Source organism: Salvia splendens, unplaced genomic scaffold (assembly GCF_004379255.2).
Source record: "Salvia splendens isolate huo1 unplaced genomic scaffold, SspV2 ctg807, whole genome shotgun sequence".
NCBI lineage: Eukaryota > Viridiplantae > Streptophyta > Magnoliopsida > Lamiales > Lamiaceae > Salvia > Salvia splendens.
The window spans coordinates 1-23,233 of record NW_024599484.1 but is presented as its reverse complement, the minus strand read 5'-3'; the positions used below and the strand labels follow the sequence as shown (position 1 = coordinate 23,233).

The 23,233-nt window shown below is 40.6% G+C and overlaps 3 protein-coding genes and 1 pseudogene across 6 annotated transcripts; 2 read left to right on the top strand and 2 right to left on the bottom strand.

Moving 5' to 3' along the window:
- The first annotated feature begins 9,151 nt into the window (after nt 1-9,151).
- LOC121791423 (probable inactive receptor kinase At2g26730) lies at nt 9,152-13,308 on the top strand. Of its 4 annotated transcripts, none has more exons than XM_042189376.1 (6): nt 9,152-9,391; nt 9,526-10,097; nt 10,862-11,679; nt 11,790-12,402; nt 12,483-12,583; nt 13,121-13,308. In XM_042189376.1, the coding sequence occupies exons 3-6, from the start codon at nt 10,938-10,940 to the stop codon at nt 13,150-13,152; spliced, it is 1,488 nt and encodes a 495-aa protein (XP_042045310.1). In that variant the 5' UTR covers nt 9,152-9,391; nt 9,526-10,097; nt 10,862-10,937; the 3' UTR covers nt 13,153-13,308. The 4 variants fall into 4 exon arrangements, with proteins under 4 accessions (XP_042045310.1, XP_042045311.1, XP_042045308.1 ...); XM_042189377.1 differs by lacking the exon at nt 13,121-13,308 and adding an exon at nt 13,050-13,100; XM_042189374.1 differs by lacking the exon at nt 13,121-13,308 and having other exon boundaries at nt 12,483-13,009.
- A 4,174-nt stretch (nt 13,309-17,482) lies between these two features.
- On the bottom strand, nt 17,483-18,055 carry LOC121791424 (LEAF RUST 10 DISEASE-RESISTANCE LOCUS RECEPTOR-LIKE PROTEIN KINASE-like 2.3). Its single transcript, XM_042189379.1, has one exon. The coding sequence runs from the start codon at nt 18,053-18,055 to the stop codon at nt 17,483-17,485; it is 573 nt and encodes a 190-aa protein (XP_042045313.1).
- A 956-nt stretch (nt 18,056-19,011) lies between these two features.
- LOC121791422 lies at nt 19,012-21,890 on the bottom strand (annotated as a pseudogene).
- A 217-nt stretch (nt 21,891-22,107) lies between these two features.
- LOC121791425 (probable inactive receptor kinase At4g23740) lies at nt 22,108-23,233 on the top strand. Its single transcript, XM_042189380.1, has 2 exons — nt 22,108-22,633; nt 23,185-23,233. The coding sequence occupies exons 1-2, from the start codon at nt 22,162-22,164 to the stop codon at nt 23,217-23,219; spliced, it is 507 nt and encodes a 168-aa protein (XP_042045314.1). The 5' UTR covers nt 22,108-22,161; the 3' UTR covers nt 23,220-23,233.

Below are 23,233 nucleotides of genomic sequence, written 5' to 3'. Positions count from 1 at the left end.
ATGGCCTATATCTTTGACACACGCATGCTTCCACGTTTATATATGTATATTGGCTATATTGCTCGCAAGCAGTGAGTTGCGGTAAAGAGGGAGAGTTAGGCAACGGATACTCGCAGCTCACCAAACTAATGAGATGATATTAAAGCCAAGCCCGTTGCCAAACACGACGGCTAAAAACTATAATCGGACACGGAATGTGTAGGAAAAGAGCAACTGCTGTTGTGTGTTGGAAATATCAGAGAGCCTCATGGTGAAGTTTTGTAATGATTGCTTTGACATAGTATTTGTGGGAGTCGATGTACATTAAGGTGACATTGTTTTCGCATACTAACTCGTAGCCGGGATCGCGACAGTTGCTGAGGCGGAAAGGGAAGCTGATGGGAATGAGGCCACAGGAAGAAGGGGGACATTTTGCATAACAAGTTTGAATGAATTGAAGTGAGAGAATGAAGAGAGATGAGCAAGTGAGAAGGAAGAGGTTTTGAGTGATCATCTTGGTATTTTTTTTCCAAATGCAAGGCTATGGATCTATGACCAAAACTAGATCACAGTATATAGTGCATATAATGCAGAATGCTCATCCACAACCACCCAATATTTAATACAGAAGCAAACAAATGGGATTAATTGAATTTGGCACACATTCTTATTTTACAATAGATGAAAGACTTATAAGTCTTCTCTTCTACATCAGTCTAAAGTTTTTGCTTATATTTCTTTTTTAATTTGGTTGCCAGCCATGACTGAACTTTAAAATCGACTAGAGCACAAAAATCAAAAAAATTAAATGGATGACCTTTATTTATTTATTTATTTATTTATTACTAGTATTATTCCAATTCTGGTGTGAGAAATTTAATTACAGGACGTAGCCAGGAAATTATACTCGAAGGACCAAAAATATATAATACTATTGGGTGGTGTTCCGTTATAAAATAATACTTTCTTCGTCCCACGTTACTTGAGACATTTTTTTCGGCACAAGATTTAAGAAAGTAGTGTTTAGTGAGTTAAATAAAGTAGATGAGAGAATAAAGTAAGAGAGAGGATAAATGGTAAAGTAAAAGAAAGAATAAATTAAGTGTGGTTAGATTATTTGTTTTTAGCCAAAAAGAGAAATGACTCAAGGAATTTGGGACAACCCAAAATGGAATACGATTCAAGTAACTTGGGACGGAGTGAATATCAAGATACAATCTAGGATTGATTTGCAATATTATTTTAGTCATAGGGGGTTAGCTATTACTAATTATCTCATAATTATCCATCTAATATTGAATTGTAGAATTGAATCTCATGAACCAAACACACTACAAATTTAATCCAGAATATAATCTTCCAAACCAAACGCCCACGGACAATTTTAAGTATATTTGCCTAACTAACTGCGGCAAAAAATTTTAGTAATAAGAGAGAAGGGATGATGTAATAAAGTGAATGTTTTGTTATTTATAATGAAAAAATGAGTACTTTGTAACTAAAAAAATAATTTTGAATGAAAGATTCGATTTGATGCGAAAACTGGCAGCAGCTGAGCTGGTGCGAAGAGCAAGTCGCCGGAGCTCTCCGTCTCGAACAGCGCCGACCAATTTCTCCCATAAATCATAAACCCTTGACATTTTGACTCAATCTTTACTCAAATTTATCAAACGCGTGAGTGATGAAGCGGCGAATTTTCGATGGTAATTAATGCACGTAAAAATAAATTACGACACAGAGGTTTTACGTGGTTCGATTTACTGAGGTAAATCTACGTCCACGGGGAGAAATGGGGGCAGGTTTGTATTGCTTGATCTGCGAATTACAGCTTACAACACTGGCCTGCTTTATGATATTCTCTCTAAAGAGCTTTTTTAGAGTTTAAAAGAAGAAGCAGAAGACCTTATCTATCAGATCTAGGTTCTATTTATACAAAGGACCAAGATCGTGGCATGCAGCATTTACTAGGTAGTGGATGTCGTGGAGATCGTGGCGATCTTGCATGGGTCCACTATCCTGCATGAGTTAATGACTGCTTGACACCACTAAATAGATCGTCGGTGTAGTGGAGGTGGAAATCTGCATGAGTCCACTATCTCCTAGTTCGGTCAAATACTGAGACCGAACTGCTGAATTATTGCCGAGCAGCTTTTGCCGATCTGAGAGTAGAGCTTGATGCCGACCTGAGAGCAGAGCTTGATGAGTTGGCTTTCACCGAGCTGTAGGCTGGGGCCGAACTCTTTGGTTGTGCCGAACTGAACTCTTTAGTCACGCCGGACTGATACTCTTTAGTCATGCCGAACTGATACTCTGTCTTGGGCTTTACTGCTGTTGGGCTTGTTTAGTACGTACTCCATCACTACCCCCCCCGAAAAGCGAAGTGAATCACTTCGGCATTCTGGAAAAAGTATGGGGTAAGTTGATGTTTGTCCACGGTCTCATGAAGTGAACTCTTCTTTGACCGGACTTGGTTTGTGTCCTAATTTGGCGAGTTTTATCGCTCGGATCGGACTTTCCGTTGTCCTAATTTGGGGATCGGACTTTCCCTTGTCCTAATTTGGGGATCGGACTTTCCCTTGTCCTAATTCGGCGAGTTTTATCGCGTGGATCGGACTTTCCCTAGTCCTAATTCAGGCAAGTTTTATCGCGAGAATTGGACTTTTGTTGCAGTTCGTTTCAGACGAAGTGCTTGTTTAAGCTGAATTGTGGTCTTGTATCCTCTTTAGAAGCTTTGACGCACAATCGTGGGCTTGTTGCAGCTCGTTTCAGACGAACTGCTTGTTTAAGCTGAATTGTGGTCTTGTATCCTCTTTAGAAGCTTTGACTCACAATTGTTTAGCTTGTATATGTTCTAAGAAGGGGATCAGTCTTCGAAGAACAAGATACCTCAGTAACATTTGTAAGAGACGACACGCACAGAGACAGACAAAACACACAAACAAAACGCACAGAGACAAATAAAGACCAAGTAAACCAAATAAAGCACATTGAGCAAACAGGACTCAAGACTGACTGACCGGACTGTCTCTTACAAATGGAACTTTTTGAGGTTGGAAATGTGCCATGTTCGGGGTACCTGTTCTCCTGACATGTGAGCCAATTTGTAAGACCCTTTGCCGAGGACTTCTGATACCCGATACGGACCTTCCCATGTGGGTTCGAGCTTGCCCAGCTTTTCTGCTCGGCTTACTTCGTTGTTTCTCAGGACGAGATCTCCCACTTGAAATTGCAGCTTCTTCACCCTTTGGTTGTAATACCGGGCTACTTGCTCCTTGTACTTGGCTGCTTTTATGCATGCCAATTCTCTTCTTTCTTCGGCAAGATCTAGCTCGGCTCTCAGTCCGTCGTCATTCATTTCTGAGGAGAAATTTAGAGTTCGGGGACTGGGTACGCCGATCTCCACCGGAATTACGGCTTCAGTGCCGTACACCAGACTGTATGGAGTTTCACCATTGGAGGTTGTGGGTGTAGTTCGGTAGGACCATAGGACTTGAGGGAGATTTTCTACCCATTGTCCTTTGGCTTGTTCTAACCGAGCTTTTAACCCTTTCACCAGGATACGATTTGTTACCTCCGTTTGTCCGTTTGCTTGTGGATGAGAGACCGAAGTGAACCGCTGTTGAATATTCAGCTCTTGGCACCAATTCTTGAACGTCTTGTCGGTGAACTGAGTCCCGTTATCCGAGATGAGGATGTGGGGTATGCCAAATCGGCACACTATGTTCTTCCAGACGAAATCCAATGCCTTCGAGCTCGTTATCGTAGCTAATGGTTCAGCTTCTACCCACTTCGTAAAGTAGTCCACGGCAACGACTAGGAATTTCATTTGCCGAGGAGCTTGAGGAAGTGGTCCCACTATGTCTATGCCCCATTGCATGAAAGGCCAAGGGCTTTGCATAGTGGATAGATCGGTCTGCGGCATTCTTGGGATATTTGCATGGATTTGGCACTTCGGGCATGTCTTGACGAGCTGCACTGCTTCTTGTACCAAGGTTGGCCAATAATATCCCCATCTTAGAACTTTTTTAGCTAAAGCTCTAGCTCCGATGTGGCTACCGCACGACCCTTCATGAACTTCTCTGAGGATGTAGTCCGTCTCTTCTGGTCCTACGCACCGCAATAACGGCTGGAGGTAAGACTTTCTAAAGAGGACTCCTTCATGAAGTTCGTACCGAAGTGCTCGGCACGTGATCTTCCGAGCTTCTCTCTTATCTTCGGGCAATTGTCCTTGATCCAGATACTGCAAGATCGGCGTCATCCAGTTCGGCGAGCTGGATATTGAATGTACCTCGGCTTCATCAATGCTTCGATGCATTAATTCTTCCGCCTTTGAGCTCGGATCTGAGGCCAACTTACTTAAGGTATCTGCTCGGCTATTTTCCGCTCTGGGAACGCGGATTATCCGAAAATAGGAGAAACTTCGGCTGATGCTTTGCGCTTTGTCCAAATACTTCTTCATTCTCTCGTCACGGGCTTCACTGGTACCCAACATGTGATTTACTATGACTTGTGAATCACAATGGACTTTGAGAGATTTGACGAGCAGACTTTGCGCTAACTGAAGTCCGGCCAGGAGGGCTTCGTACTCGGCTTCATTATTAGTAGTGGGGAATAGGAACCGAAGTGAGTAGGTTACCTCGTGTCCGTCGGGAGCGACGAGTAAAATACCAGCTCCACTTCCCATCTTGTTTGAAGCTCCATCTACGAATCCGCTCCAGCAGTCTGGCGGCTCTACTTCGGATTCCAAGGGCTGTGCAAGTTCGGCATTGGCAGACTTTTTCTGTTCGGCAATGACAGGGATTGCTTGATCGAACTTGGCCTCTGTAAGAAAATCTGCCAAGGCTTGTCCCTTGATGGCTTTCCGAGGTAGGTACTCGATCGAGTGTTCTCCCAGCTCTATGGCCCATTTGGCGATTCTGCCTGATGCTTCTGGCTTGGTCAAAACTTGCCGAAGAGGCAGATCGGTTAAGACACATACCTTGTGAGCATAGAAGTATGGCCGCAGTCTCCTTGCTGCATTTACTAACGCCAGAGCAATTTTTTCCAGAGGTTGATACCTTGTTTCTGGACCTCTTAATGCTCGGCTTGTAAAGTAGATGGGAAACTGCTTTAGGCCTTCTTCTCGTACAAGCACCGCGCTGATGGTTTGATCTGATGCCGCTAAGTATAAGAATATTACTTCGGCTTCGGTTGGAGCAGAGAGAATAGGAAGCTCGGCTAGATAACTTTTGAGCTCGTCAAAGGCCTTTTTCTGCTCGGCTCCCCACTCGAACTTTGGTGCTTTTTTCAACACCTTGAAGAACGGCAGTTGCTTTTCGGCTGCTTGGGAAAGGAATCGACTCAGTGCGGCTAGACATCCGGTTAGCCTTTGCACGTCATGTATGGACTTCGGCATTGCCATGTTTTGAATGACTTGAACTTTTGAAGGGTTTGCCTTGAGTCCGTCCTTTGAAACCCAACAACCCAGAAATTTTCCTGAATCTACCAAAAAGGTACATTTTTGGGGGTTGAGTTTGAGGTTGGCTTTCCGGAGCACGTCGAGAGTGGATTTGAGGTTGTCTTCGTACTCCGAAGTGCTTTTGCTTTTGACAACTATGTCGTCGACATACACTTCAACCTGTTTCCCGATTAGGTGCCGAAAAAGCTTGTCTACCATCCTTTGATAAGTGGCTCCGGCATTCTTTAAACCGAATGGCATCTTTTTATAAGCGAAAATGCCGAAATCGGTGATGAAAGCTGTTTTCGGAGCGTCACTCTCATCCATCAACACTTGGTGATATCCTTTGTATAAATCAAGAAAACAGAAAATTTCGAAGCCGATCAAAGCTTCTACTTTTTTATCTATATTCGGAAGGGGATAGCAATCTTTTGGACAGTGCTTGTTTAGATCGGTAAAATCTATGCACATCCGCCATCCTCCTCCTTTTTTCTTGATCATCACAGGATTGGCCACCCAAGAAGGATATTTCACCTCGAATAGTACATCCGCTTTTAGTAATTGGCGGACTTCGTCATGGATGACTTGGCTTCTTTCTGCCGCAAAGAGTCTTTGCTTCTGTTTTACTGGCCGGATTGAAGGATCAATATTTAACCGATGAGTGATTACCTCGGGGGGCACTCCGGTCATGTCCAACGGAGACCATGCAAAGACATCTTTGTACTCCTTGAGGAGCTGAATGGTCTTTTCCCGGAGTAGAGGCGTTCCTGCGAAGCCGACGTTGACCGTTCTGGATGGATCATCTTCGTATAACTGAACGGTCATTGAGTTCGGCTCTGAAGTGACTTCGGTCATCTCGCTTGCCTCCGACTCCGGTTGCTGTGATTGCTATGCTTGATGGTGCCGAACTGATTGCTCGGCACTTTTTAGCGCAATCTGCAGACATTCTTTTGCTCTCTTTTGATCACCTCGGATGACCGCTATCCCATTTTTAGTGGGAATCTTGATGGTGAGGTGATAAGTAGAGCAAACGGCCCGAACTGTGTTGAGCCAGTCCCTCCCCAGGATGATGTTGTACGGAGACCGAGCTTTCACCACAAAGAACTCGATCATCGTATTGGAGCTTGTAGGCGCTTTTCCCACCGTGATCGGAAGGCTGATAATACCTTCAGGGCGGGTGTCCTCCTGGGCGAAACTTTTCAGAGGAAGTGGAGCCGGACTGAGCCGAGCTGGATCCACTTCCATTTTATCGAAACATTCTTTAAAAAGAATGCTGACTGACGCTCCTGTATCCACAAATACTCTGTGGACCAGTTTGTTTGCCACCCCGGCTTGGATGACAATAGCGTCTTGGTGAGGAGAGATGGCTGGGACGGGATCGGCATCTGAAAATGTAATCACTTCGTCTTTCTTCAGCCTTTTATGTGTTGGTTCCTCTTGATTGGAACCTCTGCGTTCTGCTTTTAGGGACGACTTAGTCTTCCCGGCTGGGAGAGCATCAATAGTCAGGATTACTCCATCGTATTGCGGCTCGTCGTCGTCTTCGGGATCCTCATGTCTTTTCGGATCCTGAGGATTGCAGTTCGCACTTCTCTGCCTTTTGTTCTTTTTCGGCTGCTTGCTTTGGTATTTTTTTAACGTTCCTGTTTTCACAAGAACGTCAATACCTGCAGCCAAATCTCGGCACTCCTCGGTATCGTGACCGTGGGTTTGATGGAAGGAGCAATATTGATCCTGAAGTCGCCGTGCGGCTGATTTCGTCATCCGCTTTGGTTTTTCGAACATATCGGAATGTAGTTCGAAAATTTCCGCTCTTGACTTGTTTAATGGTACGAACTGAGCGGGCGGCTTCTCAGGATTGAGACGTGGTCCCAATCTGCCTTGTACTGGTGCCCTTTGAATTCTTTCAAAAGGAGTTCGGCGAGGAAGCACCTGGTCGCTTTGATCGGGCTTCCTTTTGTCTCCTTGGGATGAGCTGTCTAACGACCGTTTTCGACGGTCTGCCTCATCCGCACGAGAAAACTGGTCCGCAATGTCCCACATTTCTTGAGCTGTTTGCGGACCGCACTCCACGAGCTTTCTGTAGAGAGCTCCGGGCAGGATTCCATTTTGGAATGCCGAGATGACAAGTAGATCATTGAGATTATCTACTTGTAGGCATTCCTTATGGAATCTCGTCAGGAAGTCGCTGATCTTTTCGTCGCGACCTTGACGTATAGAAAGCAGCTGAGCCGAAGTGATTCGGGCTTCCGCTTTCTGAAAGAACCTCCTGTGGAAAGCATCCATGAGATCTCGGTAGGATCTGATGCTGCCTTGAGGAAGGCTGTCGAACCACCTTCTGGCGTTCCCGATGAGCAACTCGGGGAACAGCTTGCACATGTGGACCTCATTGAGACCCTGGTTCGCCATATTATATTGATAGCGTCCCAAGAAGTCATGAGGATCCTCTAGCCCGTCATAAGTCATTGACGGTGTCCGGTAGTTCCGCGGCAAAGGAGTCGGGTGATGTCGTCCGAGAATGGAGTCTTTAATGCTCCGTACATGGCGAACCCGACATCTCTTCGGTACGGAGGAGATGGAGTTCTCCTGTGGTTCCGGTACCGAGGAGGAACATGTCGGGGTTGAGGATTCTTTCTCCTGGAAGACACGTCACTACTGCGGTAGTGACTTTCATGTCTGGATGAGGAGGGAGAATCCGCCGTTGTCTTCTCCGACTGTTGGCTCTTCTGCAGGAAGGTTAAGAACTCCTCCTGCTTCTCGGCCAAGAACAGCTTGACAGCCTCGTTCAAATCAGGCTGCTGGGAAGACTCGGTGTGTGGACCTTTTGAGCGGCTTGCTCCTTCTCCGTGAGAACTGGAAGTAGATTTTTCACGAGGCTGCTTTCCAGGCCTATGGGCTGCTGGATTAGCTTCCTCATGGTTATCACGGACGGAGGCCGGGTGTTATGTGATCTGGTATGCATTTTTTTTTTTTTTTTTTGGTAGAAGAGGATCAAAAACTCGCTTTATCACAAATTTGGTTCTCTGTTTCCCACAGACGGCGCCAGTGATGAAGCGGCGAATTTTCGATGGTAATTAATGCACGTAAAAATAAATTACGACACAGAGGTTTTACGTGGTTCGATTTACTGAGGTAAATCTACGTCCACGGGGAGAAATGGGGGCAGGTTTGTATTGCTTGATCTGCGAATTACAGCTTACAACACTGGCCTGCTTTATGATATTCTCTCTAAGAGCTTTTTTAGAGTTTAAAAGAAGAAGCAGAAGACCTTATCTATCTGATCTAGGTTCTATTTATACAAAGGACCAAGATCGTGGCATGCAGCATTTACTAGGTAGTGGATGTCGTGGAGATCGTGGCGATCTTGCATGGGTCCACTATCATGCATGAGTTAATGACTGCTTGACACCACTAAATAGATCGTGGGTGTAGTGGAGGTGGAAATCCTGCATGAGTCCACTATCTCCTAGTTCGGTCAAATACTGAGACCGAACTGCTGAATTATTGCCGAGCAGCTTTTGCCGATCTGAGAGTAGAGCTTGATGCCGACCTGAGAGCAGAGCTTGATGAGTTGGCTTTCACCGAGCTGTAGGCTGGGGCCGAACTCTTTGGTTGTACCGAACTGAACTCTTTAGTCACGCCGGACTGATACTCTTTAGTCATGCCGAACTGATACTCTGTCTTGGGCTTTACTGCTGTTGGGCTTGTTTAGTACGTACTCCATCACGTGATAAATTAAAATTGTCCATATCACAGCACAGCAATTCGAAGGCTGAGTCTCAGACTTTGACCGTTGGCATTATTATTTGATGTTTTTCATGGATGGAGCACAAGTCAAAGATCGGTTTTTTCTTTATATTGGGACGAAATGGCCACTGCAATTCCGGCTGTATCCGCCGCTCATCCTTCCCTTTTCTCGCCGGCGAAATTCCTGTTGTCTTCTCTTCGCCTCGCCTCAATCTAGTGAAATTCGAGGTATGATGACATCGAATCATTTCAAATTGAGTGTCTCGAAATTTCTGTTGTCTTCTATTCGCCTCGCCTCATCAACTGTTTTACTAGCTGAAGCTTGTTGGGGTGGGTATTAATTTGCTTTATTTATCAATTAGGGTTAACGAAAGAGGAAAATTCCAGCTGAAGTCTTAGAAACAAATTAGGTTGAATTTGCTGATTACTCCAAGATTCAATTTAGGGAAAATGTCTGCAATCTATGATAACTGGGAGAGGCTGGTGGCTGCTGCTATAAAGAAGCAGCAGATATGGGAATACTGCCATCAATCTTCCAGCACCCTCTCCGGTGCTTCGTATCTGTCTTCATCCTTTGGCGATCTGAGCTTCGAAATTTCAATATCACATAATTTGCCTCCGAAGCTGGTTCTGGTCTCACAGATTTGCCCTGCTTTTGATGTCGAAAATCCAGCCTTGGCTTCTGTGAAGTTGCTTGGGACCGGAACCTTTGGAAGTGTGTATGTGGCTATGATGGATGGCGAGCCAAGGTTTGTGGTGAAGAGGCTCGAGTCAGAGGGTATTTCTGAACTGGATTTCAAGCGGAGCATGGAGATTCTTGGAGATGTTAGGCACGAAAATGTGGTTGCGTTAAGAGCTTATTATTCTTCGGCGGATGAAAGGCTTATGCTGTATGATTATTACAGTAACGGAAGTGTGCATTCGCTATTACATGGTAAGTTAAACTCCATAGGTTCAGCTCAGATTTCCTTGTTCCTTATTCAATTGAACTTAAATTTGTGTTGTATTTGCGATTTAGTTCTGATGCTGCATTGAGTGAGTTTATTTTGAGATCATTAGTGATTAGACTATATAATTATGGATTCCCTCTAGATATTTGGATTGATGAATGAACCAAACCTCATCCTATTTCTGTGACTGGATAACTAATTTGGCAGTGTGTCCTATTTAACCATACTGATATTGCATTGTAGTTGGTATTCTACTTATTTTATTAATTGTTTGTTATTAGTGGAGTCTTAGATATATGGCTATCTTTTAGAGTTTTGTTCAAGTTGGAGTTTACGTAGAGTCTTATAAATGGGGCTTACTGATCCTTACATTTGAAGTGTACAAAGTAGTATAAGCGATTGCTGTGTGTAGCGCTCTCCCTCTTCGGAAGAGGTGTATAGTTAGTTCATTGTCTAGTTCAGTTTTATCAAGTTAACTCAACTTGTTCTCTGTTCCTGTGTATTTTTTTTCCTGCGCCTCCTACTTTTTTATGTTGAAGTTTTATCAAGTTAGTTCTATTTGTTCCATGTTCCTTGTGTCTCGTATTTCATGCCAAATGTGCGGTATGCTTCTCATGCTGACTTCTTGTCAAGTGCATTTGGTGATTTCACTTTTCACTTTTCACTTTTCACTTTATATCATTTAGATGTTGATATAATGGAGCACTGACTGGAGCAATGATCTTATATATCTTATCATGTTTCACAGGCCAAACGAAAAATGTAGACTGGGAAACTAGAGTAAAAATTGCCGTTGGTGCAGCCAGGACAAAGAATTTGGTGGGATGCTTGTCCATGGAAACATTAAGGCATCAAATATTTTTCTCAATCAACAACTATATAGTTGTGTATCATATTTCCTCTTTTCAAACATGACGAAAACTAGACTGATATCCACTTCATCAGATGTGTATAGCTTTGGAATTCTACTACTTCAACTTCTAACTAGAAAGACTCCTGCGGCTGTTAACCTAGTCAAGCTGGTTAATTCAGTTAAAACTAAAGAGAGGGCTGCTAACGTTTTTGATCCCGATCTATTGAAGCATCCTTCCATTAGTGAACAGATGATTAAAATGCTGCAAATAGGAATTAGATGTGTGGCTAATTCTGCAAAAAAGAGACCTAAAATATCTGAAGTGGTGGAGATGTTGGTGGATATTGACATATCGAGCCGAGTGAGCCCCTCTTTGGACTCAATGAGTCAAGAAGGAAAACTTGTATTTCTTGAGGATGTTAATGTTGGTCCTGTGTTTGAGATCGAGTATTTATTGGAGGCTTCTGCAGAGGTGATTGGGAAAGGATCATTCGGTACTAGTTACAGGACAATACTCGACAATGGAAGCATAGTTGTGGTGAAGAGATTTAAAGATGTGAATCCAACATTCAAGGATTTTCATAAGCATGTGGAGTTATTTGGAAGATTGAATCACATGAATATCGGTAGATTAAAGGCTTATTACTATGGAAGAGACAAAATGCTTTTGTTGTATGATTATTACCGTCAAGGCTGCATATCTTCGCTACATGGTACGTTGAATCTTGTTTTGTCCAAAAGTAAAATGTTATGTGGTAGTTATCTGCAGATTACAAGCAATGTTCAAGAATTGTTTTTGAATGTGTTTATGTTGATTTTGTAGGGAAAAGAAGTGATGGTGTGATACCTTTAGACTGGGTGACCAGAGTCAAAGTTGCTCTCGAAGCAGCAAGAGGCATCGCTCACGTCCACGGACAAGATCAGAAGCTCGTGCTTGGAAATATAAAATCCTCCAATATTTTCATCAACGACCAAAATCATACCATTGTGGCCTTTGATGCTGGATTGGCAAATCTGATCAGTCCTGAGAGGCTGCCACGTGTACTAGATTCAGTCTACTGTGCCCCAGAAGTAGCAAGCTCGGGGGAAGTGTCACAGGCTTCTGATGTCTATAGCTTTGGAGTTGTGCTGCTTGAACTTTTTTACGGAGTCTCATCTCAAGTTTTTTCATCGCTGCCTGAGCTGGTTCGGTACGTTAATCATACTCATGACTGGCCTGCGGAACTGGTGGATGGCGCTTTTCTGAGGTACAGAGACAAGCAGGCGCTGGCACAAGCGTTGCAGATGGCAGCGGGTTGTGTTGGCACAGTCGTGGAACATAGGCCTACGATATTTGAAGTTGTGAAGGTGTTGGAGGAAATTAATGGAGTCGATTGTTCATCTGTTCAATCAAGATTGGAATCCTTATTGGAGAATCTATTGCCCATGCTATCACCGTAATCCTTAACTATTTCCTTTGCTTTTCATTATCCGTTTTACGATTCTTTTATTGGTGAATCTGTTGCTAATGGTACAGAGTTGCCGGACATCAGGAACTTCGGATAGAAGAACGGTCATCGAGACTTTGGAAGAGAGCTGTAGGAGTTGATAAAGAGAGTTTGATTCAAAGAAGAAAAGGTAGAATTCTATTAAGAGTAATGGTCTGTGTATGTTTACAGTTATATTTTCTAGTATGTACAGTAATACTTCCTCCGTTCACAATAAGAGTCTTATTTGATTTGAGCACTAATTTTATGAAATGGAAAGAGAAGTGGGTTAAATAAGTTAGGGGAATGTGTTTCTCAATTATATATATATATATAGGATTGTGCTCAAATCCTTTTCACCTATTAAATCCAATCTCCTTCTTAATCTCATCCATGGATTTCAATGCATCTAATGGCTTAAATTTTAAACTGAAATTATCAAAAAAAATTAATTTTCAACGCTTGAGGGTGAAATAGGGATTAACCAAATTTGTTAGTTATGGAATTATCCATGAATTACTCCTTTTAGGCCGTATGCAGTTTCAACAAATGATTTCTTCCCAATTTCTCGCTGATTTCTTTCTCCAGCACACCGATTTTAATTTTGATAATTTCAGTTCGAGCAATTGGCAGTTCACGATTATAGATTGTAGATTGTTCACGCCGGTGCTTTGTGAATCAAACGCAGACAAATGTAGATTGTGCACGATTGCTCGATAATCAATGGAAGAAGGTTATTCACCCACTTCTCGCTCATGTTTAGTGGTTTCGACGATTTCATTTTGTAATTGAATATCAGTCGTCATACATAATCAGTGTAGAGCATCGAGATCGTTTTTCATGTTGGTGTGCGTCTGTTCTCAATCGCATTACATAATCTGTGTAGATAAGCAAAATCGTTTTTCATGTTGTACTGACTCTTTACTGTTTCATCAGAAATATGATGCAAGTTTCATGTTTATGGGCAAGTCCAACAGGCAGTAGATCCAATACTGTACATATTTAATCAAATGTTGTACACGACATAATGCATGACAAATGGAAAATAATGAACACAGTAAAACAAATAATGCAGAACCGAATCACGCGCGATGATTGCAAAACATTGTTACTGTGCTTGGTTTGTATTGAATCTCGTACCTTGCGTGTAGGTGTACTGCATGGTTGTTAATTATTAAGCAAATCATATTTCCAGTAAAGTATATTATTTTCCAAAACGGTAAACATAATGCACTAAGAATGGCCAATAATGTACATATTTAATCATATGATGTACACGAAATAATGCATGAAAATAGAAAATAATGAATAAAGTAAAACAAATAATGCATAACTGATATACATAATGTACATATTATGTAATGTAATGCGTAGTTTTAGCTTCTGTAATGCATTATTTGTGATACGTAATGAACCTTTATCTTGCCCCGTTTCATTTAAGTTGTACCGTGGTTCGATGTTTGGCGCAAGGTTCTTGTTTTCCCTAAGGGTTTAACAAGCCTAGGGGCTAGGGTGTGGTATGTTCTAAATCTAAAAAACGTTGTCCGAATACACGAGCTGCAGTAATTCGTCTGGGTTGCACGTGCATAGCGCGTAGACATTTTTTAAAACAGATATACATAATGTACATATTATGTAATGTAATGCGTAGTTTTAGCTTCTGTAATGCATTATTTGTGATATGTAATGAACCTTAATCTTGCCCCGTTTCATTTAAGTTGTACTGTGTTTCGATGTTTAGCGCACGTTTCTTGTTTTCCCTAAGGGTTTAACAAGCCTAGGAGCTAGGATGTAGTATGTACAACAACAACCACGTGATGCTTAAACAGAATAAATAATGCATTCAAATAGCCAAATAATGTACAGAATCACTCAAGTAATGAACATACAAATATTGCATTCATTCTTAGACTCATATACAACATCAGTCTAATGATGCATAAAACAGGATAAATAATGCATAGATATAGCTAAATAATGTACAAATATTGCATTAACTCTTAGACTCATGTACAAGTTCCGTGACGGCTTCATGGCATCGAAACACATGATAGATTGAAATCCTAGTTCGGCAACAGATTCCTTTTGCTGCGGCGTAAAATTCTTCAAGCAGGACAAGAACTCTGCAGGTGTTCGACGACAGTACAAATAGTCCTCCCTCCGGCCTTTGTTCTTCTTGTCTTCACAGTCATTTTGGGCATAGCTGGTTGAAGCTTCCGTAATTCGTTCGCGGAATTTCTGGGCTATTCCAACTGGCAGTAGATCATCCACTGCATCTTCTATGTTGCTCCTCAACTGCTTTGTCCCTGTCGAGCAGCACCAACTTGCATCATTAAACGTGCAATACATAGAATAACAAACAGAGGTATATAGTAGAAACAAATCTGCCAAACGAACATTAATTCATGCGTAAAATAAAATCATGCTTCAACATGTACACATACTGCACCGACTATATAGTGTAATTTACAAACACATATTCCAGTTAATGTTTGACAATTTAAAACAGGATCCTACATAATGCAATCACATTTTCAAATAATGCAATCACATCAGCAAATAATGCAATCACATAGTGAAATAATGCAATCACATAGTGAAATAATGCAATTATAACACAAGCATGTTGCAGCATACAAGATATATATACATGTAACCACTTAACCATCCAAATAATGCAATCACATAATCAAATAATGAAGATATTATACCAAGTAGTGAACAAACAGATTTACAACAGGATCCAACATAATGCAATCACATTTTCAAATAATGCAATCACATCAGCAAATAATGCAATCACATAGTGGAATAATGCAATCATAACACAAGCATGTTGCAGCATACATGATATATATACATGTAACCACTTAACCATCCAAATAATGCAATCACATAATCAAATAATGAAGATATTATACCAAGTAATGAACAAACAGATTGACAATCTACTCTTTCCCAATCTAAAACCCCACCTACAACGAACAACCAGATTCTGAATTTACGACTACTGGATACAGTAGTTAATTTAATTCACACAATTATGCAAATAATGTACAAATTATGTTAACCCATGTGGGTTTACAAACCAAACATACAAAGCAATTCGAATTGAACCTACGGACAAAAGCTCACCCTCTTGCTGGAATTGCTGTGAATTAGTTGGACGTCCTCTTTTCGTCATTTTAAGATCTGCGAAAGAAACCAACCACACAACAACGGAGATTGATTTCAGTAACAAATACGTCGGATTGGTGGTAATTGGCTGAATGGTGGTGTGGGTGTTGGGTTACTGGCGAATCTTGAAGAAAGGGTTATTGAAAAACGAAATTAACAATCGGAAAACCCTACCTCTCCTTAAAACTCAGAACCGAAGCCTGCAAATCGACTGTAAAACGGCTTGAATTTCAGTTTACCGTCGAATACAATGACGTAGGCGGCTAGGGTTTGCTAGTTGAATTGAATTTGAGAGAATTTGAGAAGACGCTTTGGAGAGAGAAGCGGGAGTAAATACGGGTTCTGATGAATGAGGCGGTAGATGGAAAGTAGTGGGGGTATCCCGCTAAAATCGCGGCTCCTCATTTTTTGCAGATTTTAGAACTTAAAATTACTATTTCACCCTCGTAATGAACGAATTAAACGAAATAATGAACTACGGAATGGTTAAGAATTGCTTAAATCAGCGTCGTTCATCTATCAGATCCAACCATCCAAATCAAATTGGAACTTAAATCTAAGCATAGCAAAGGACTTTAACATGACCCTATATATATATATATATAGGGAGATGATCAAAATAAGTATGTGTTTAAATCCAGAAATGCAGACCAAATCTTGGCCCTAGGATTAGATGATCTAATGGTCAATAATTAACCAAAAACACGGAATGTCATAATTAAGCAATTTTATGTCATATTATAATATTTAGGTTTAATGTCATGCTAAGATCGTTTTAGGTCATGCTTTGTTAGCATGACCTAAAAATTACCTCATTATGACCTAAAAGTGCCCTAATTATGATATTGTTCTGCGTTTCTGTATTTAAATCTAGTTTTGCATAGATCAAAACCCTACATATATATATATATATATATATATATATTAGTTTTATAATAAAATGTGAATGAAATAAGTTAGTGGAATGTGGAGCCTACTTACCATTTATGGTAAAAGTGAAGGACTCTAATTGCGGGACGGACGGAAATGGCTAAATTGGACTCTAATTGTGGGACGGACGGAAATGGCTAAATTGGACTCTTATTGTGGGACGAAGGAGTATCTGTTACCAAACTCATTCCAAAAAACTAGCCTGCTAGGATAGAGAGTTCATTTAGTCTATAAATCACACTTCAATTGCCCTCACAACCGATATGGGACATTGAGTTTGTAACAATAGACTTCCCTTAATGGCCAACGCTATTGTTGGTCACGGTTAGTTCTTTGCTATACCACCATTCCGAGTTCTCGTTGGTCACGACTGATTCTTTGCTAGGCCATCACTCCAAATTCTATTTAGTCGTGGTGGATTCTTCGTCTGGTCACCACTCTAAGTTGGCTCAATCGTACTTCTTGTGATCATACATACAATGATACAATAATGCATTATTTTACAAAAACCTATGGAACTTGAATGGATGCTGCATTTTTAAATCCAAGTTCTCAATTCCATGACACTAAACACACTCCACAGTAAAAGGAAAAAGAAATTGGGGCACCAAATTTGATACTCCCTCCGTATTAAAAAAATAGAAACATTTGAAACGACACGGGTTTTAATGCATAATTGGTAAAGTAAGTGAGAAAATTGGTAAAGCAAGAGAAGAAAAGAAAATTGAGTAAAATAAGAGAGAGGAAGAGAAAAAGTAGTTAAAGTAGAGTTTGTGGGGTCCATATCCTAAAATAGAAAGATTCTAAAGTTTCTATTTTGACGGAACGTCACAAAATGAAAATAGTTGCTACTTTTAAAAAACGAAGGGAGTACAAGCAAGAGGTTGAGGGAGGACTAAAGATGCCCAACTGATTCAAGCAAAAACAAAGAGAGAATACAGATTCAAGCTATACTAATCTCAATGATACTCCCACTCTCATAATTTGACTGTGATACAGAACCAGATGAATATGCAGCCCGACTCTTGTCCTCGTTCACTAAGTGAGACGAATGCTCTGGAATCTTTAAATCATTAGCATCACCTTCCAACATCTCCAACACTTTGTTCATTGATGGACGATTTTCTGGATTCATTTGTATGCACCACAACCCAACTATTGTCATCTTCTCAAGTACACTCTTTCCAATCCCATTTTCATCATCAAGATTGTTGTCCTCTTCTTCAACAATTCCTATCCCCTCGCCTTTGTTAATGCATTCATATATCCAATCTGGGAAATACTTGGTTGAATCATCTTTGTTTCGCTTCAACACTCTGTTTACGCCCGCCATCTCCAACAACAACATCCCGAAACTATACACATCGGCCTTGTGAGACACTAGGCCAATACTTCTGCAGTTGAGTTCCGGAGCAACATAGCCTATGGTGCCTCTAGCAGCCGTCATCGTCACCGCGTCCTTGTCTACGGAGCATAACTTTGCCAGCCCAAAATCGGTGATCTTGGGGACAAACATGTCATCAAGAAGTATATTGTGCGGCTTGATATCAAAATGCAAGATCTTGATATCACAACCACTATGCAAATACTCAATTCCTCGAGCCTAACCAGACTAATGAGATTATAGCCATACCTCAACCGCTTGTCGAAACTCCGGTCAAAATTATAATCGGACGTAGAATGTATAGGAAAAGAGCAGTTGTTGTTGTTGTCGTCGTCATTAGTGGAAATATCAGAGAGCCTCATGGTGAAGTTTTCGTAATGGATTGCTCTGACATAGTATTTCCGGGAGTGGATGTACATTAAGGTGACGTTGTTTTCGCATACTAACTCGTAGCCGGGATCGCCACAGTTTTTGAGGCGGAAAGGGGAGCTAATATTGCGAATGAGGCCACAGGAAGAAGGGGGACATTTTGCATAACAATTTTGAATGAATTGAAGTGAAAGAATGAAGAGAGTGAGAAAGAAGAGGTTTTGAGTGATCATCTTGATATTTTTTCCAAATGGAAGGCTATGGATGTGTGACCAAGACTAGATCACAATATATAGTAGAATGTGGATAACAAATAATGAATAAAGCTCATCTACAACCACCCAATATTTAATACAGAAACAAACAAATGGGATGAATTGAATTTTGAATTTGGCACACATTCTTATTTAACAACATATGAAAGACATAAGTCTTCTCTTCAACATCAGTCAATGTCTTTTTCCATTTCGGGTATTAGAAATTTAGTAATGAAGAGCAGAGGCGACTTCCAGGATGTAGCCAAGAAATTATACCCGAAAAGGCAAAAATGTAGTATATAGGATAATTTTAAGAATTTAGTAAGAGAATATTTAATTAGTGAGAATATCGAGCTACAACTTCAAATAACCTATAGTAATTAGTAAGTGATTTCCTAATCAAGATTGACTATAAATAGGCCGAGAATTATTTTATTAAGATTTGTGATTGGGACAAAGAAAGAAAAACAATAATTCAACATTTATAAATTTGATACTACAAATATGCTTGATTCTTTCAAGCAAAAACAGCCGAGAATATATATTCATGCTATACTAATCCTAATGCTACTACCATTGTCATAACTAAATAGTGATGAAGAAGCAGTTGAATCTGCAGCTTGATTATTGTCCTCAATCACTAACTGAGCTGGATATTCTGGAATCTTCAAATCTTCAACATCACCTTCCAACATCTCCAGTACTTTATTCATTGATGGACGACTATCTGGATTCATTTGCATGCACCATAAGCCAACTATTGTCATCTTCTTAAGGGCATTTTTTCCATTCTCATTCACATAGTCAACATTGGTGTCCTCTTCTTCAACAATTGCAATCTCCTTGCCTTGGTTAATATAGTCATATATCCAATATGGGAAATACTTACTTGCATCATCCATGTTTCCCTTCAAATCTCTGTTTACACCAGCCATCTCCATCAACAACATCCCAAAACTATACACATCGGCCTTGTGAGACACTAGGCCGATGCTTCTGGTGATGAGTTCCGGAGCCACATAGCCTATGGTGCCTCTAGCAGCCGTCATCGTCACCGTGTCCTTGTCTACCGAGCATAACTTTGCCAGCCCGAAATCGGATATCTTGGGGACAAACTTGTCATCAAGAAGTATATTGTGAGGCTTGATATCGAAATGCAAGATCTTGATATCACAACCGCTATGCAAATACTCAATCCCTCGAGCAGCTCCAATTGCAATCTTGAATTTCATATCCCAGTCTAATTGCAATCTTGAATTTCATATCCCAGTCCAATGAAGATGTTTTGTCTGTTTTGAAGATGTACTTGTCATGAGAACCATTTGGCATGAAATCAAGTATGAGGGCACGCTTGGATCTCTCCGCACAATATCCTACAAGTTGGACAACATTGGCATGATGGATCCTCCCAATTGTTCCGATTTCATTGATGAAATCTTTGTCATTTTTTTTAGCTTTTCCCAATAGCTTGACGGCTACATAATAGCCACTTCGGAGCTTTCCTTCGTAAACAGAGCCGAAACCACCTTCACCTAGTTTTTCTCGAAAATTTCTAATCATCTTCTTTATGTCTGAATAGGAGTACCTGATAGGGGACAAATGGTTGTCACTCTGTAGGAAGCTCTCTATTTCCTCGTACGCGGACAAATGCCTTCTTCGGAACTTGTAGATTAGGAACCCCATTGCGCAGAGAAACCCCACGGTGAATCTTAGTTCCAAGTAAACAATTGGCGAATTAGAAGCATTAAAGTGGTATCTAATATCTACAATCGGTGGGATCATCTCGCCAACGGATTGAGCACCGGGTAGCCAATCTGCATTTCCACACACATTATAGTAAAACAGAGTGAAGACATATTTCTATGACAGAATATAATCGAGAAGTCTTTACCGGGCTCTGTTTCAGTCCGAAAAATGATGAAAAGTGTGATGGTGATAATGATTTTTGCTGCAATGCCTATCCCTATAAATACAATAGCTGGAAATTTTCTAAACAAAGTTAATTACTGCCTACATACAAATCTGTTATGCAAATTAGGAATTGATATTAGCAGTCAATAATTAAATAGTGCAGCACAAGTTCAGAAGCTCACCAAATATGAACATTAAAATCATGAGAAAGCCTCCAGTTGGACCTAATCAGGAATACAATCAAAGTTGTTGAGAGGTATATAAATATGTATGTATGTATATATAGAGAGAGAGTTGTGATCAAATGACGTTAAAATCAGAACTGAGAACGAACTGATAACGCTAGTCATTACTATCAATTGATATGCTGACTTTCAATATCACATAATTCTATTGATATTCATGAATGAACGAACTGATATTAATGAATCAGCAAACTGATATAGCTCTCGATTCTCATTTAATGGCGGTCTTAGGGGGAACATGGACTACTCTATATATGTATACATCACCACTTGTTTTCTATTACCTTTAGGTGATAGGAAGGAGTCCATGATGTAGTCTGCAAATTCAAGAAATCAACAAGATATCAACAATAGAAATGGAATCCTAAACTTGTAAACAAATGATCTATCCTTACCCAATTTACGTTGAAGGTCTGAACGGCAACTAACTAGCATATCCGGATCGACACCTTCTTGGCCGTAGAGACACATTAACTTGTACCAATTTAAATTATATCCATATAGCAGAGACTGATGGATTTCTGAGAGGGACACATTACTCAAAAATTCCGAATCTTGATTTCGCCAAGATGTTGCCAGTACAGTATCTAATGTGCACATAGAGTCCATATCTTTTGGTTCTGACGTTTATATATGTATATTTGCTATATTGCTCACAATCAGTAAGTTGGGTAAAGAGGGAAGATTACGCAACGGATGCTCGCACCTCACCAAACTAATGAGCTTATAGGCAAAGCAGGATCCCCTTTCAAAAGCACAGTTATAATAGTAATCGGACGAAGCATGTATAGGTAAAGAGCAGATGTTGTTGTCTGTGGAAATATCAGAGACCCTAATGCTGAAGTTTTGGTAATGGATTGCTTTGACATAGTATTAAGGTGACGTTGTTTTCGCATACTAACTCTTGGCCAGGATCGCCACAGTTGCTGAGGCGGAAAGGGGAGCGAATGGGAATCAGGCCACAGGAAGAAGTGGGACATTTTGCACAACAATATTGAAAGAATGAAGAGAGATGAGAAAGTGAGGAAGAGGAGGTTTTGAGTGTTCATCATTCTTGGCTTGATATTTTTTCCAAATGCAAGGCTCTGGATCTATGGATAACAATAATGCATAATGCTCATTCATTGTATTGTACCCAACGCAACCACCCAACATTTAATACAGAAGCTGGCAATCAAATGGGATAGATCACAACCTGTAAATTGAATTTGGCTAGTTGCTGACATTGACTTATAAGTCTTCTCTTCTAGTACATCAGATAAATTTTTTGCTTCCATTTCTTTTTTAATTTGCTAAATATATAGGATCAATTTTGACGCTGAAGTTTTTGTGGTGGGAATTAATTTGTTTATTATCCATATAGGGATAGAAAAAGAAGAAAATTCCAGCTAAAGTAGAAGAAACAAATTAGGAGTTGAATTATTTGTTGATTACTGCAAGATTCAGTTAGTGAAGAATGTCTGCAATCTATGATAACTGGGAGAGGCTGGTGGCTGCTGCTATAAAGAAACAGCAGATATGGGAACTCTGCCATCGATCTTCTAGCACCCTCTCCGATGCTTTGTATCTGTCTTCTTCCTTTGGTGATCTGAGCTTTGAAATTTCAAGATCACATAAGCTGGTTCTGGTCTCACAGTTTTGCCCTGCTTTTGATGTCGAAGATGTAGCCTTGGCTTCTGTGAAGTTGCTTGGGGCCGGAACCTTTGGAAGTGCGTACGTGGCTATGATCGATGATCAGCCAAGATTTGTGGTGAAGAGGCGCAAGTCGGAGGGTATCTCTGAACTGGATTACAGGCGGATCATGGAGATTCTTGGAGATGTTAGGCACGAAAATGTGGTCGCATTAAGAGCTTATTATTCTTCGGTGGATGAAAGGCTTATGCTGTATGATTATTACAGTAACGGAAGTGTGCATTTGTTGGTACATGGTATGTTAAACTCTATAGGTTCAGTTCAAATTTCATTGTTCCTTTTAGTTTTTGCTGTATTTGCCTTTTAGTTTTGATGCTGCAATGAGTGAGTTTATTGTGATGAATCAAACCTCATCCTTTTTCTGTGACTGGACAAATAATTTGGTAGTGTATCCTATTTAATCATACTGAGATTGATATGCAGCTTGTATTCTATTTAGTTTATTATCAGTGAGTCTTAGAGATAGGGTTATATTTTTAGCTTTATTCAACTTGAGTCTTTCTTAGAGTCTTATAAATGTGCTTGCATTGTTAGTTAATCATTTCTAGTTCAGTTTTTATCTAGTTGGCTCCATTTTTCTCTATGCCTTGTTTTTTTCACGCGCCTCCTACTTTTTTCTCGTAGTTGAAGTTTTATCAAAATAGTTAGTTCGATTTGTTCTATGTTCCTCGTGTCTCGTATTCTCATGCGATATCTTATCAAGTGCATTTGTTGAATTTCGCTTTTCACTCCATATCACTTACACATTTACAATCATAAATCTATTGGATCTTATCATGTTTCACAGGCCAAACGGCAGATGTAGACTGGAAACCAGAGTAAAAATTGCCGTTGGT

Coding starts and splice junctions, on each gene's coding strand:
- LOC121791423 (XM_042189374.1), top strand. CDS start 10,938: ATGCTTGTCCATGGAAACATTAAGGCATCAAATATTTTTCTCAATCAA. Junction 11,680..11,789: donor CTGCATATCTTCGCTACATG/GTACGTTGAATC, acceptor TTGATTTTGTAG/GGAAAAGAAGTGATGGTGTG. Junction 12,403..12,482: donor CTATTGCCCATGCTATCACC/GTAATCCTTAAC, acceptor CTAATGGTACAG/AGTTGCCGGACATCAGGAAC.
- LOC121791424 (XM_042189379.1), bottom strand. CDS start 18,055: ATGTTTGTCCCCAAGATCACCGATTTTGGGCTGGCAAAGTTATGCTCC.
- LOC121791425 (XM_042189380.1), top strand. CDS start 22,162: ATGTCTGCAATCTATGATAACTGGGAGAGGCTGGTGGCTGCTGCTATA. Junction 22,634..23,184: donor TGTGCATTTGTTGGTACATG/GTATGTTAAACT, acceptor CATGTTTCACAG/GCCAAACGGCAGATGTAGAC.